The sequence below is a fragment of the Globicephala melas genome, chromosome 8 (assembly GCF_963455315.2).
Source record: "Globicephala melas chromosome 8, mGloMel1.2, whole genome shotgun sequence".
In the NCBI taxonomy this organism is placed as follows: Eukaryota; Metazoa; Chordata; class Mammalia; order Artiodactyla; family Delphinidae; genus Globicephala; species Globicephala melas.
Window position 1 is genome coordinate 50,124,723 of NC_083321.1, and position 12,927 is coordinate 50,137,649.

Here is a 12,927-nt window from a genome sequence, read left to right on the forward strand (position 1 = left end):
AGCAGGGATCAAACGAGAGCATGTGAGCAAAGCACCCAGCACAGTGCCCAACAGTAACATGGACCAGGAGACCTCTCTCTGCATCTCTCTTCCTCCTCCAAGAAGCCTTCCCAGATTAGGGTGACTTGGCCAAGTGCTGCAATAAAGCTCCATTACACCCCACATATCCAGCCATACTTGGGGATGCTCCTCCAAGCTGGGCACCCCAGCAAATGGCAGGAAGGGAGGGCATATGTAAAGGAGGTTAAATGGCGTGTCCACAGAATTAGGAGGAAACTCAAGAAAACAAGGAGTACCAGGAGCTAGGAGGGGAGAAAACAGTTCTGGGGAGGAGGGAGGGTGAGTAGGATGTGGCCTGAGAAGTGTCTCCAGGATCGGGTGACATGTGGCAGGAGCAGTGTGAAAGGGGAAGACGGGAGCACCCGCGCCAGGCCCAGGGCAGTTGCTGCGTCCCCCAGGACGAGTTCTTCATTCTAGACTTCCCATTTCCTCCACATACTACCTCCTGACTTGAGAAATGCACTCTGGTCTCCCAGTATCCCACACTCACCAGGCCCCAAACTGAACTCCAGACTTCCTCCCAAGCTCCCTCCTGTGGCCAGGTCCCAGATCAGGAACTGCACCACCATCTACCCAAGATGGGAACCTGGACGCCATGAGCCTCCTCTCTCCCTCTCTGCTCATGCCCAGGCCGTCCCCAAGTCCTGTCCACGCTAGGGCCGACCTCTCCAATATGCCTACTTCTCTCCAGTCTCACTAGCACAGCCTGAGCGGGGGCCTCCCACCTGGCCTTGCGCCCTCTCACTGGTCTCCCAGCCTCCTCCCCCATCAACCTTAGCAGCAGCCGGGGTCATCCTTTCCGTACTCAGCTTTCATCTGATCGCTCCGCTTAAAACCTCCCTGGGCTCCCTGCCTGGGCTTCACAGCATGTCCCACCAGCGCCATCCACGAACCCACCCTCGCTCACACAACAGCTCAGCCACACTGTCTGCTCAGAGCACCCGTGGACGGTGCTTCCCACCTCTGAGCTTTGCACATGCTATTCCCTCCACCAAGGTGCCTTTCTTACCCTAGTGGCAAAGGCCACAGACTCCCCCACAACCCTCTAGATCCTCTGCCCATGTTCCTCCATTCTGGACGGCATCCACTCACCTCACCAGCAGGCGGGGGGGCCCAGTGCGAGGGGGCACAGGCGGAACGCTGAGCTCTGTCAAATGCCGCTTGGCAGGCAGCGGGGGCAGCACAGGGTCTGGGGCAGACGTGGATGGGGGGGAGAAGCAGGTGGGTGGAAGGCAGTTCCTCCGGGGCGGGATGGGTGGGGCAGTGGGTAGCCCCTCATCCTCTCCAGCCATGGGCAGTGGCTCCGGTGGAGTGGTGGGCACAGGTGGTGAGCGGAAGACATGACGCTTCATGGGCACGGGCCGTGGGGTGAGGCGGGGTGCAGGGGCTGGGGGCGTGTGGGCACGGAGCAGGCCAGCCAGGATGCGGCGGCGGTGGCCGGGGAGCAGCATGCCCATGTCCACCAGGCGGGCATCGCTGAGGCCTTGGCACTCTGTGGCCCACACCAGTCCGTGCTGCTCAAAGAGCCTCGTGTACTGCTCCAGGTGCAGTGCCCGCAGCCACTCGGCCACCGATAGGGCCCCATCCCCGGCCTCTGCCATTGTTCCTGTCAGCAGAAGCCAGCCAGCAGGACTCTGTCCAGACCTGGAAGAGATACATGGGCACAGGTCAGAGGCATGGTTGCCCAGGTATAGGTCCCCAGTCAACAATTCTCTGTGGCTTTCCCACGCCATGGGTAAGCTCTGTATTTAAGCCCTCTCCCCTGTGTCCCATGTGCCAGGCAAGGCCAGGTACTGCCTGGTCCCTGAACACGCAGGCTTCTCCCACTGCCTGAAACCTGACACCCCACCCCTGTGGCCTCCTAGCATCCAGCTCCTCTAGGAAGCCCTCCAGGGCCTTCAGAGTTGGTACTACCCGAACCCCCATCCACAGCCTTGGCCACTGCTGTGGCTGTGTCTGCACACACATTCCCTCCCGCCCGCTGCAAGACCCAGGCAAGGACCCAGTTCCTTCTGAGGTGCCAGTTTCCAGCTGAGGGCCAGGCCCAGGGGTTAGCAAGTACAGGTGGGATTGAGGGATACCACTGCTGGTTCCCCTGCAGGCCCAGTCTGTGGGTTGAGCCTTACCCCCACCTCCACGCCCCTGGAGGAAGCAGAATACCCCAGGAGATGAGGCAACCAGCATCACACAGCCTCTGGGGTCCTGGTCCTGTGAGTGAGCAACCCCACCCCCACCCCCAAGGAGGGACAGGGGGAAATGTATAGGAAAGGCCATTCATTCATTTGAGCGCTAGGCAATGGGGACTAAGGTCCCCTACCAATACTCAAGAACTCCTGAACTGGCAAGAGTCAAGGAACAGATGATGCAAAGCAGTGATTAACAGATCAAAAGAAAAAAGTTATCTGTTCATCTCCACAGATACTAAAGAGGCATATGATAAAACTCAATATCCAGCATACTTCAACAAAAATTGCAGTATCGGTAAAATAGAAATGGATCAACACTTCCTTAAAATAAAAACCAGCACTTTGCTTAATGGAAAATCAGTAGAAAAACTTCCATCATCATAAAAGTTCTAGACAACAAAAATATATCATTGGTATAAAAACTGGGAAAGAAGAGTTAATCTATTACTTAACAATAATACGAGTTTGGAGTTGGAAAACCCGAGAAGCTCAGCTGAGAAACTATTACAAACAATAAAAGAATTTAGTAAGATAGCTGGGTTCAAAATTAATATAACAGAATTGATATTTATAAGCAATGACCAGGTAGAACCCAGGATGAAAGACCTCATTTATAATAGCATCACAAAATAAAAACCACCGAGAATAAACTTAATAAGAAATGTGCACGATCGGGCTTCCCTGGCAGTGCAGTGGTTAAGAATCCACCTGCCAATGCAGGGGACGTGGGTTCGAGCCCTGGTCCAGGAAGATCCCACATGCCGCGGAGCAACTAAGCCCATGCGCCACAACTACTGAGCCTGTGCTCTAGAGCCCACGAGCCACAACTGCTGGGCCCACGTGCCACAACTACTGAAGCCCGTGCGCCTAGAGCCCGTGCTCCACAAGAGAAGCAAGAGAAGCTCCATGACGAGAAGCCTGTGCACCACAACAAAGAGAAGCCCCTGCTCACGGCAACTAGAGAAAGCCCGTGTGCAGCAACAAAGACCCAATGCAGCCAAAAATAAATAAATAAATAAAGTTTTTAAAAAATAAAAAGAAAGAAATGTGCAGGATTTATAGTGAGAAAAATGTGCAGTGTTATTAATGGGCAAAAAGGAGAGCTGGACAGATAGAAAGACATGATATTCTCCTGGATAGAGAATATCATAAAGATATTAATTCTCAGTTAATTTATAAATATGCACTATCCTGCTAAGCACACACAGAATTGGGGGGGCGGCGGGGCGGGCGGTGGCTAGACAAGTTTATTTGAAAGTTCATGTGGAAAAACAAACAAGCAGGAAGAGCCAGGAAAATTCTGGAAGTGAGGGAGTGGGACAAAGGAAGGGTAAAGAGTGAGAATCAGCCTCACCACATATTAAAACATAAAACCATGGCAATTAAAACAGTACAGGTTACCAGCACTTGAACAGACAGATCAATTAAACAGAACAGAAAGTTCAAAAATAGACCCAAATAAATCTAAGAATTTAGTATACAACAAAAGTAACATCTCAAACTAGTGGGGAAGAGATGGATTATTAAATTGTAGGGACAACTGTGGAGCAAGCTACAAAGCTGGACCTCTACACCTTACAACAGGATAAGTTACAGACAAATCAAAGATTTCAAAATAATAAATAAAACCATGAAAGGACTTAAAAAACCCTTGTCTCAGAGAGGCAAAAGCCTTCTGGAAATGATACAAATCCAGAAGGATAAAGAAAAGAGTAAAATACTCAACTATATACAAATCAAACATTCCTGCATGATTAAAAAAAATAAAAAGGCACCATAAGCAAGGCCAAAATATAAATGACAAACCAGGGGCTGTCACTCACACCCCAAACATAGACTAATTTTCCTAAAAAGTGAAAAGCACCTAGAAATAAGACACAGACCAGTAACCTAACAGAAAAATAGGCAAAGAATATGAACAGAGAAATTCACAGAAAGAAAAGTATAAATGGTTCTTAAACACAGGAAAAGGAACTTAACCTCCCCACACTGAGTGGTGACAGGGTGAGGCATTCCCCTCCCTGGCCGGGCCAGTGCCTCTGGGAAGGGCAATGCCACCATCGATTTGAAACCCCGATGCTTCTGTGCCCTTTGACCCAGCCACCCATGGGCACTTACCCTGCAGTCTTCCTGATGCATGTCCAAAATGACGTGCATAGGTTATTGGTTACAGCATTGTGTATAACAACAAAAGGTTGGAAGTAAACAAAATACCCAAAAATCGGGGAATGGTTAACTAAATTACAGTGTAGTCATACGGGAGAATACTGAGCCATAGATAATGAGGAAACGTTTTACATATTAGTGTGAGATGACCTCCAAGATGTGTTGCTAAATGATTAAAGAAACATGAGGAAACTCTGTAAAAAAGGAGGAAACTCCCTACATGTTGATGAGGGATGACCTCCAGTATGTATTAAGTGACCAAAGAAAGGTTCAAAACAGTATAGAGAACATTCTGCCTTTCACATGGGACAAAAAAAAGGGGGTGGGGGGAAAGGATAGATCAGTATGTGTCTACCACTAAATGCATAAGATATCTCTGAAAAGATACATATGAGACAGGTGACGCTGGTTGCCTCTAAGGAGGAAAACTGAGGGTTGAGGACAGGAGGGAGCAGAGGCAGAGCCAGACTTCACAGGGCCTGAAGCTTACCCAATTTGGATGCCCTCTTTCAGAAAAAGAATACAAGAGTATCTTATCATTTTCCAATATATACAAATATCAAATCTTTATGTTGTACACCTGAAACTAATATAATATGTCAATGACATCTCAATTCAAAAAAATTTTTTAATTAAAAAAAATAAAGAGGGCTTCCCTGGTGGCGCAGTGGTTGAGAGTCCGCCTGCCGATGCAGGGGACACGGGTTCGTGCCCCAGTCCGGGAAGATCCCACATGCCGCGGAGTGACTGGGCCCATGAGCCATGGCCACTGAGCCTGCACGTCCGGAGCCGTGCTCCGCAACGGAAGAGGCCACAGCAGTGAGAGGCCCGCGTACCACACACACACAAAAAAAAGAACATCTTACTTTTGTAAGAATTTACAAAAACACATGACTACATGCACACACTGCCCAGGCCCTCCCTGGGCCCCATCAGCTTCCCTGGAAACCCACCTCCATGTGGAGGGAAACTTTTCACTCTACATCTTTTTTCTATCATCCAAATATTGAACTATGTGAATTTTTCTAAAAGGCTCCTGAGGGACTTCCCTGGTGGTACAATGGTTAAGAATCTGCCTTTCAATGCGGGGGACGTGGGTTCGATCTCTGGTCAGGGAACCAAGATCCCACATGCCATGGGGCAACTCTAGAGCCCACGCACCACAACTAGAGAGCCCACGTGCTGCAACTACTGAGCCCATACGTAAAACTAGAGAGAAGCCTGCACGACGCAACAAAGAGCCTGTGTGCCACAACTAAGACCCGCAGCAGCCAAATAAATAGATACTTTTTTAAAAAATAAAAGGCTCCTGAGGGTCCCAAAGGAAGACACGAATGAACAGAAATACATTTGATGTTCTTAAATAAGTTGGCTCTCAACATTATAATGACATCAGTTCTTCCAGGGTTAAGCTAAAGCTAACACAATCCCAACTAAAATTACCCAAAGGCAGATTCTAAAGTTCATATTCAATGATATTAGAGATTTATTGTTGGGTGGGAAAGCAAGGTGCAGAACACTGTTTTATTATGTAAAAATCTGGGTTAAAGAAAAAGAATACATATACACATATGCACACATTATACACAGAATACTCCGATGGGTATACAAGAAACTGCCTTTGGGGAGGAGACCCGCAGCTGGCAGGACAAGAGAGGGAGGGTTACCTTTCACTGTATCCTCTGTATCTTTTTAATTTTATACCATTTTCCAACAAATTACAATTTAAAAGATAACACGATCATCTGGGAGTAAGAAAGAGACCATAACTCACCAGGCATGGAAGGAAATCAAGTAAGCAGGTACACACCCCACCCGACCCACTGGTCCCTCCCTGTGTGGCCCCATCCCTTTCAAGCCCGCTCGGGTGGCTCTTCGCAAGGTCTCTGGCCTCACCCTCTCTCTGTCTCTCAATCTCAGTTTTCAAAATGGAAAGCGGGACCTTAGGTCTCACCTTCATGAAGCCTCCTCCACCTCAGTGTCGGGACTTAGCCTGCCACACTCAGCCCAGCACCCCCATCCCTCCCTGACTCACCACCAGCCGGGCTGCCCAGAATGCCAGGGTCCCCCGGAGGCGGCAGCTACTCTGAACGGCCCCTTATCTTGGCCTGAGGTGGAAGCTGCAAGGACAGGGGTAAATGAGAAAGCCTATGAGGCAAGGCCACTTTGGGCAGCTGGATGCCAGGAGGAAGAAGAGGAAGGGGGAAGGGGGAGGGGCGAGGGATGGGGAAAAGGAAAGAGATGTAAAAAAGCGAGCGACGGGGAAGAGGGTAGAGAAAGAGAAGGAAGAGAGGGAAGGGTTCAGGGAGCCTAATGGAAACCAGGCGATGGTTAAAGGGAGGAAGCCTTCCAGCGGGGGTGAGGACAGCGTGAGGAGGCAGACCAACGACAGGCCTGCCCAGAGGTGGAGGCCACACCAGCGGGAGAGGGGAGTCAGGACACCCCGTTCTCTGGCCCTCCCCCAGGACCAGTGGCTGTAGCAGGGATGTCAGGCCTGGCCAGGAGGCTGGACTGCCCCCAGGGAAGACATGGGGAGGGGGTAGATGCAGCTGCATGACTGAGGCAGGGCCCCCACAATGCAGAGCCTGTCAAAGGGAACCTGGGGAGACCCAGGAAGACAGGGCCCTCTCCACTAAGCCTGAGAGTTGGGGGGTGGAGGAGCGAGGCAAGGGCGTGAGACCCCAGGGGTCCTGCTCCTAAATGTGTATGGAAACCAAAAGAAGGTGTTTCCAGGCAGGAGAAAGAAGCGGCCATCCTTGAGGGCAGGCCACCAGCAAGCTCAGACGGCCCGGGCTCTGTTCGGGAGGGTGGGTCGAAGGGCCAGGTCTTGGGCAGAGCCACGTTTCCTGCCACTAGGGCAGGGTCAACCACAAACTGCTGGTCTCTGCAGGATGACTTTAGGGGGTACGGGTAAACATGCAAAATTAACTAATTAGGTATTTATCTTAAGTAGACTTCAGTTATCTCTTAGGATGGGGCTAAAATAGGTATGGTTTAAAAGTGAATATTTCAAAAATAAATCTTAAGTAATTAGTACTTCATAAAGAGTTGGCAAAAAATGGCAGTGCTACTCAAATGACGATTTTTAAAAAGAATTTAATAAGACAATGTAAATAGTCTTTACTATATGCCACGCACCTAAAGCACTTTCCATTAACTTGTTTAAGTCTCATAGCAACCCTATGAGGTAATACCTCACAATTTAAGATGAAGAAACTGAGGCACAGAGAGGTTAAGCAACTTGCCCAAAGTCACACAGCTGGGAAGGGGCAATTTGAATATAGTCTATACCTGCTTTGTCCAATACAGTAACTAGTAGTAGCCACATATAGCTACTGAAACTCCAAAAGTGGCCACATAATGAAGTATGCTCTATACAATACACACTGGATTCTGAAGTCTTAGTACAAAGAAATAAGAATATAAAATATCTCAATAATTTTTTCTATTTCTTACATAATAAAATTATAGCATTTTGGATATTTGGATAAAATATACTATTAAAATTAATTTCACCTGTTTCTTTTTAATGTGACTACTAGAGAATTTCAAATTGCACTTGTGGCTCGCATTACATTTCTACTGGACGGTGCAGCTCCAAACTCTTAACCAGTCTGCTCACTGCCTCTCGACAGTGACAAGCTCTAACTGAGCAGCTGCTACAAGTCAGGCAGTATTCTCAAGATTCAACATGGAATGATGGATGATGGCCCAACCAGGCTACTGGAATGATGAGGACTGGGAAACAGAAACCACCTCTGTCCCTGAGAAGGGCCCAGCCCCTTCTTGGGCCTCTCTCAAGTTCCTAATCCTACACTAAAGGCTTCAGGCCAAGGTCAGACTTGGGACTCCGCACTGACACCCCTCTAGGACAACCTCATTCAAGGCATTAGAAGCATGAGCCAGACCTCAGACGTGTACCCACCCTCCAGGAATCTCAGGCTGGAGGGTGTCAGATACTACCCAGCCGGCGAAAACAGCCCACATGGCCCTCACCAGGCGGGGGTCAGGGAAGGCTTCCTGGAGGAGGCAGCTGCTTGAAAAAAGAAGTTTGGAGCAGTGCCCTGCTAAACCATGCTAGAGCCTGAGGCAAAGAAAAGAAATGAGTGATACTGAATCTCTTTATTTAAATTTTTGATATTTTGTTTATCTTGGATCTTTTTCATTAATTTTGATTTTTAAAAAAATATTGCTTGGGGCTTCCCTGGTGGCGCAGTGGTTGAGAGTCCGCCTGCCAATGCAGGGGACACGGGTTCGTGCCCCAGTCTGGGAAGATCCCACATGCCGCGTAGCAACTAAGCCTCTGTGCCACAACTACTGAGCCTGGGCTCTAGAGCCCACGAGCCACAACTACCGAGCTCACACGCCGCAGCTACTGAAGCCTGCGCACCTAGAGCCCGTGCTCCGCGACAAGAGAAGCCACCGCAATGAGAACCCCGCGCACTGCAATGAAGAGCAGCCCCCGCTCGCCGCAACTAAAAGAAAGCCTGTGCGAAGCAACGAAGACCCAGCGCAGCCAAAAAAAAAAAAACTTTTTTTTAAATATTTCCTAAAATTATTATTTACCTTGATCACTGAGCTTTTTGGTCACCCCCTCCCTCATATTTTGCACTCACTTATTTTGCCTCACTTGCTCCACCCTAATCCTGGCCAAGTTTGGAGGTTTAAGCCCTTCGGCTGCTATGACACATCACTGGATCTCCACCCACAAGGAAGCAGGGACCAGCAGAGGAGAGTGTCATCCTGTTGAGACAGCAATGGCCACAAGTTGGGGGGTTCCCCTCTCCCCCAACCCTAAGGGCCCAGCTCAGGCTTCACCATCACACCAGCCCACCCTGCCCCTGCTTCTACCCTGTCTCCCTCCAGCCCCTCTCCACTGGGCCAACCACTGTCCCACGCCTGCTCAAAGCCCCTTCCATGGTTCCCAGTGTCCTCAAGTCCAGCTCCTCCGACCATCCTTCGACTGGCTCCAGCCCTGCCGTTTACAGATGAAGAAACAAACACCCACAGGGAGGAAGTGACTTGCCCAAGTTGTCAGCACATGCCCCAAGCCCCGGCCGGGCTCAGCTGGCCCACCACTCCCTCCATTTCACTTTTTGCACCAGGCATCAGCTTGACACGTGGAAGCCCCCAAAACTGTCTGTTGTCAATGGGTAAATGAACCACATCCTCCCACCTTCAGGTGCTGATTCCAGGCTGCCTCCTCCAGAAAGTCCTCCCTGACTGCCCCCTTGGGCCCCTAAGCCTCAGAGGCTGAGTCATGCAGCTCAGTGCTGCTCCTGCTCTGTTCCTGGTTGTCCGATTTGTGGGGGGTCCATCTCCACCCAACCCCCAACCTGGCCTGGGGTATCCTGAGAGCCTGTACCCCTGTACCCCTTCTTGTCTCCCCTACCCTCACAGTAGAGCCCAGGAACTGGCTGTGCTCACAAGGGCACTCAGTCCAGGGGTAAGTAAGGGTTGTCTGGAATCTCCCTAATCCTTGCCAACCAGTCCTTCTGCAGGTATGGCCTGAGTCCCTCTTGCTGGAGCCAAAACTTTCATCCTTCTGTCCTTTAACTACCTCGTTTCCAACACCCAATGGCAGAGTTTAAATCTCATCGCCCCTTCTCTGTCCCAGCACAGCATCTCTCTCGCGCCATCCCTGCCCACTACTGACTAGGGACACCAGTACTGCCAGTCCAGCAGAAAGGCAGCCCTGAGTTTTAGCTAAGGACAAGCACACTCCCACTTCCTTGGTTTCCTAAATATCCACTGCATGCCCAGCCTCCACCAGATTTCCACCTTCACCCGAATCATCCCCGGTACAGTCCCAAGGCCTGGGATTTTCACCCCATTTCATGGAGGCTGTGTGAAATGGAAACTTGCCCAGGTCACTTGCTAGAGCCAACAGGGCCTTCAGAGGATGTGACTGTCTGTCTGGCAGAGGCAGTGAGGCTTCCAGAGGGCACTCCTGAGCTGGGCCTTGGAGCATAAGTAGGAGGTTGCACTTCTAGGCAAAGGGAGCTGAGTGTGCAGGACCCGGGGACGGAAAAGGAGCTGGCAGATCCAGAGATGGGGAGAGTTCAGTGGGGCAGGAACAGGAGATGTGAAAGGACAGTAGTGACACCCAGAGAGGTTTAGGGATCTGCCCTTGGTCGCCCATGTGGGTGTAAGCCTCCTTTGCATTCTGATTTGAATGAATGAGTCAGGCCTGGATCCGGTAGCCCTGACAGTCCCAACTCCTTCCCCACTCAGCTCTGGAGTCCCCTCAGCGAGGACCCTTCCCCAACTGCATCTTCAAAGCCCCCTGTCTGCACAGAGCTGTGCTCTGGATTCAAGGGAAGGCCCAACGGTGGGGGGAGCGGAAGGGGAGGAAGGTGGGCCTAGAGCTTCAGACCTGCGGCCTGTGCTCGTCCACCCCCCAACACCCCCCGCCACCGCCTCACAGCACTCCACCCCATCCTAGGCAGGCTGGGCAGGGACCCCAGCGCCCAGAACTCAGGAGAGCCCTCAGGGCTCTCCACACAGGAATTAAAAGCACTACATATCCAGCTAGGCCTGGGTCTACTATGCACACCCCACACACACCACAAATGCACAGCTCACACAGCCTCCAGGTTCACACACCGCCCACCCCGCCTAGCAGCCACACGCACAGCCTTCAGTCCCCATACTCACTACCAACAACCGCACTGTGTACCACTGCCCAGAGCCCGATGCTGCCCACGCCCCTTGACCCCAGTCCCCCCAGCCCAATCACCAGCTCATACCTGGGGGCAGGGCCACCCTCGTTTGCTGCCCTCCTGGCTGTTCTCAGGGCTCTGTTAACACAGGCAAGAGGACTTGGAGACACTTCCCTCAGATATGAGGAACTAGGTGGGGGCTGGGTGCCTGGCCCAGAAGCGGCCGCCGCCCCTCCGCAGAAGCCAACTCCCTCCAGCTCTGCCAGGCAAGGCAGCAGGTGCGGCCCTCAGGCAGGCAGCTGACTATAACCCCCGGACCCAGAAGCCTATTTTGTGTCTCTCCGGGACTGGTGGCCACGGCATATGGGTGCCAAGGAGGCACACTGGGGTCTCCTGCCCTAACCGCAGCCCCGGACCTCCGCCCCGTCACTTGCCCAGGCACCAGATTTCTGCCCCATCCCATCTGTGATGTGGCCTGACAGGAGTGGTGAGGGCTGACAAGGAACAGCCCTCAGGGCAGAGGAATGACTGAGTCCGGGCCCCAGGGCTTGCCTCAGCCATCTGGTGGGGAACTGGGGGCCACTGGCTCCAGGCCAGAACCCTATCCCCGCAGGACGCCAGGCAAGACCAGGTTCCAGTGCTGGCTCCATCACTTCTTGCCTGAAGCCCTGGGCAAGTCATGTCACACTCTGAGCCTCAGTTTCCCCCTCCACAGAACAGAGCTGTCACCCAGATGACCATGACACATGACCATGTGTGTACTAGAAGCCACACTCGTTCGGCATCTGCTCACTTCTCTGCTGCTAAGATAGACACTTCCTGTTCTGAGCCCCAAGGCTTTGGCCGGGCCCGTCCAGAGGGGCCCTTGGTGCTGGCCCTGTAGCCAGGCTCTAGTCTGGACGCCTTCAGCACCCTGAAATTCTCAGTTCCCCAGATACCAGTGACCCCCACACCCTGCCTCCAGCCACATCCCCCAGCAGGGCTCCAGGGTGGATACACCATGGCCTCCTGGACCTCCTCCTGGGGGGCCCCAGGCACTGCATATGCCCCGCCCCACAGTGAACTCACCCACTCGCCTCTCCTGGGGAAAGCGGGGCTGCCTCCACCCTAGGTGGGACCATTGAGCAAATTAGAAAAAAATGTCTCTTGCTTCAGGAGCCCCACAGCAGGGCATGCAGCTCAGCAAAGAGGACAGGCTGAGTTTCAGTCCTCCTCTCCCAGCTCTCCCTGCACCCAGCCAGGTACCCTTGGGCAGTGCGCAACACGCACATCCACACCCAGTGGACTAGGTGAGAGGTAGGATATTTTAACAACCTCCTTAGGGCAGCCCCCTCAGCATCGCCCTAATAAAATGTACAACTAGTTTTATTAATAATCAATGGACATTTAAGACTAAAGGACAGTAGACAGCCCTGACCTAAATTTCAGGCCTACCTCTAACTCCCACCCCAAATCTTGAAAGACTAATCACTTTCTACAACCTCCTCGTCTGTACTGTTTAAAGTTTTTACAGTTGCATATCACTTTCATAATTACAATGATAAAAGCATTTTAAGTCTATCAGAAATGAGTTTGTCCCAGTTTCTTCCCCAAAACCATCATTATAAAGTAGCTTTGTGATTTTCAATATAACGTGCACAGAATACCAAGAGAACTATCGTAAATGAAACTGATGTCCTGGGCCATCTGGACTGGAGGATGAGAAACTGAGCCCCAAAGCTCAACCCCTCCCTCACTGTCTTATCTTCCTGAAGGTCTAAGACACAGTTTATCAAATGATATCCCCGCCTCCCCACCAACCACAGATCCGGAGGCCAGACTGAAGGCCACAGACTTTCAAATGAGAAATGGAC

General features: G+C 51.4%; 1 protein-coding gene across 5 annotated transcripts in view; it reads right to left on the reverse strand.

The window, feature by feature from the left end:
- ARAP1 (ArfGAP with RhoGAP domain, ankyrin repeat and PH domain 1) overlaps positions 1–12,927 on the reverse strand; it is a 64,378-nt gene that overhangs the window by 39,003 nt on the left and 12,448 nt on the right. For all 5 annotated transcript variants that reach the window (XM_030836168.2, XM_030836161.2, XM_070046158.1 and 2 more), the window contains exon 2: positions 1,153–1,704. In XM_030836168.2, coding sequence (XP_030692028.1) covers positions 1,153–1,661 — 509 coding nt within the window. In that variant the 5' untranslated portion in view covers positions 1,662–1,704. The remainder of the gene's footprint in view (positions 1–1,152; positions 1,705–12,927) is intronic.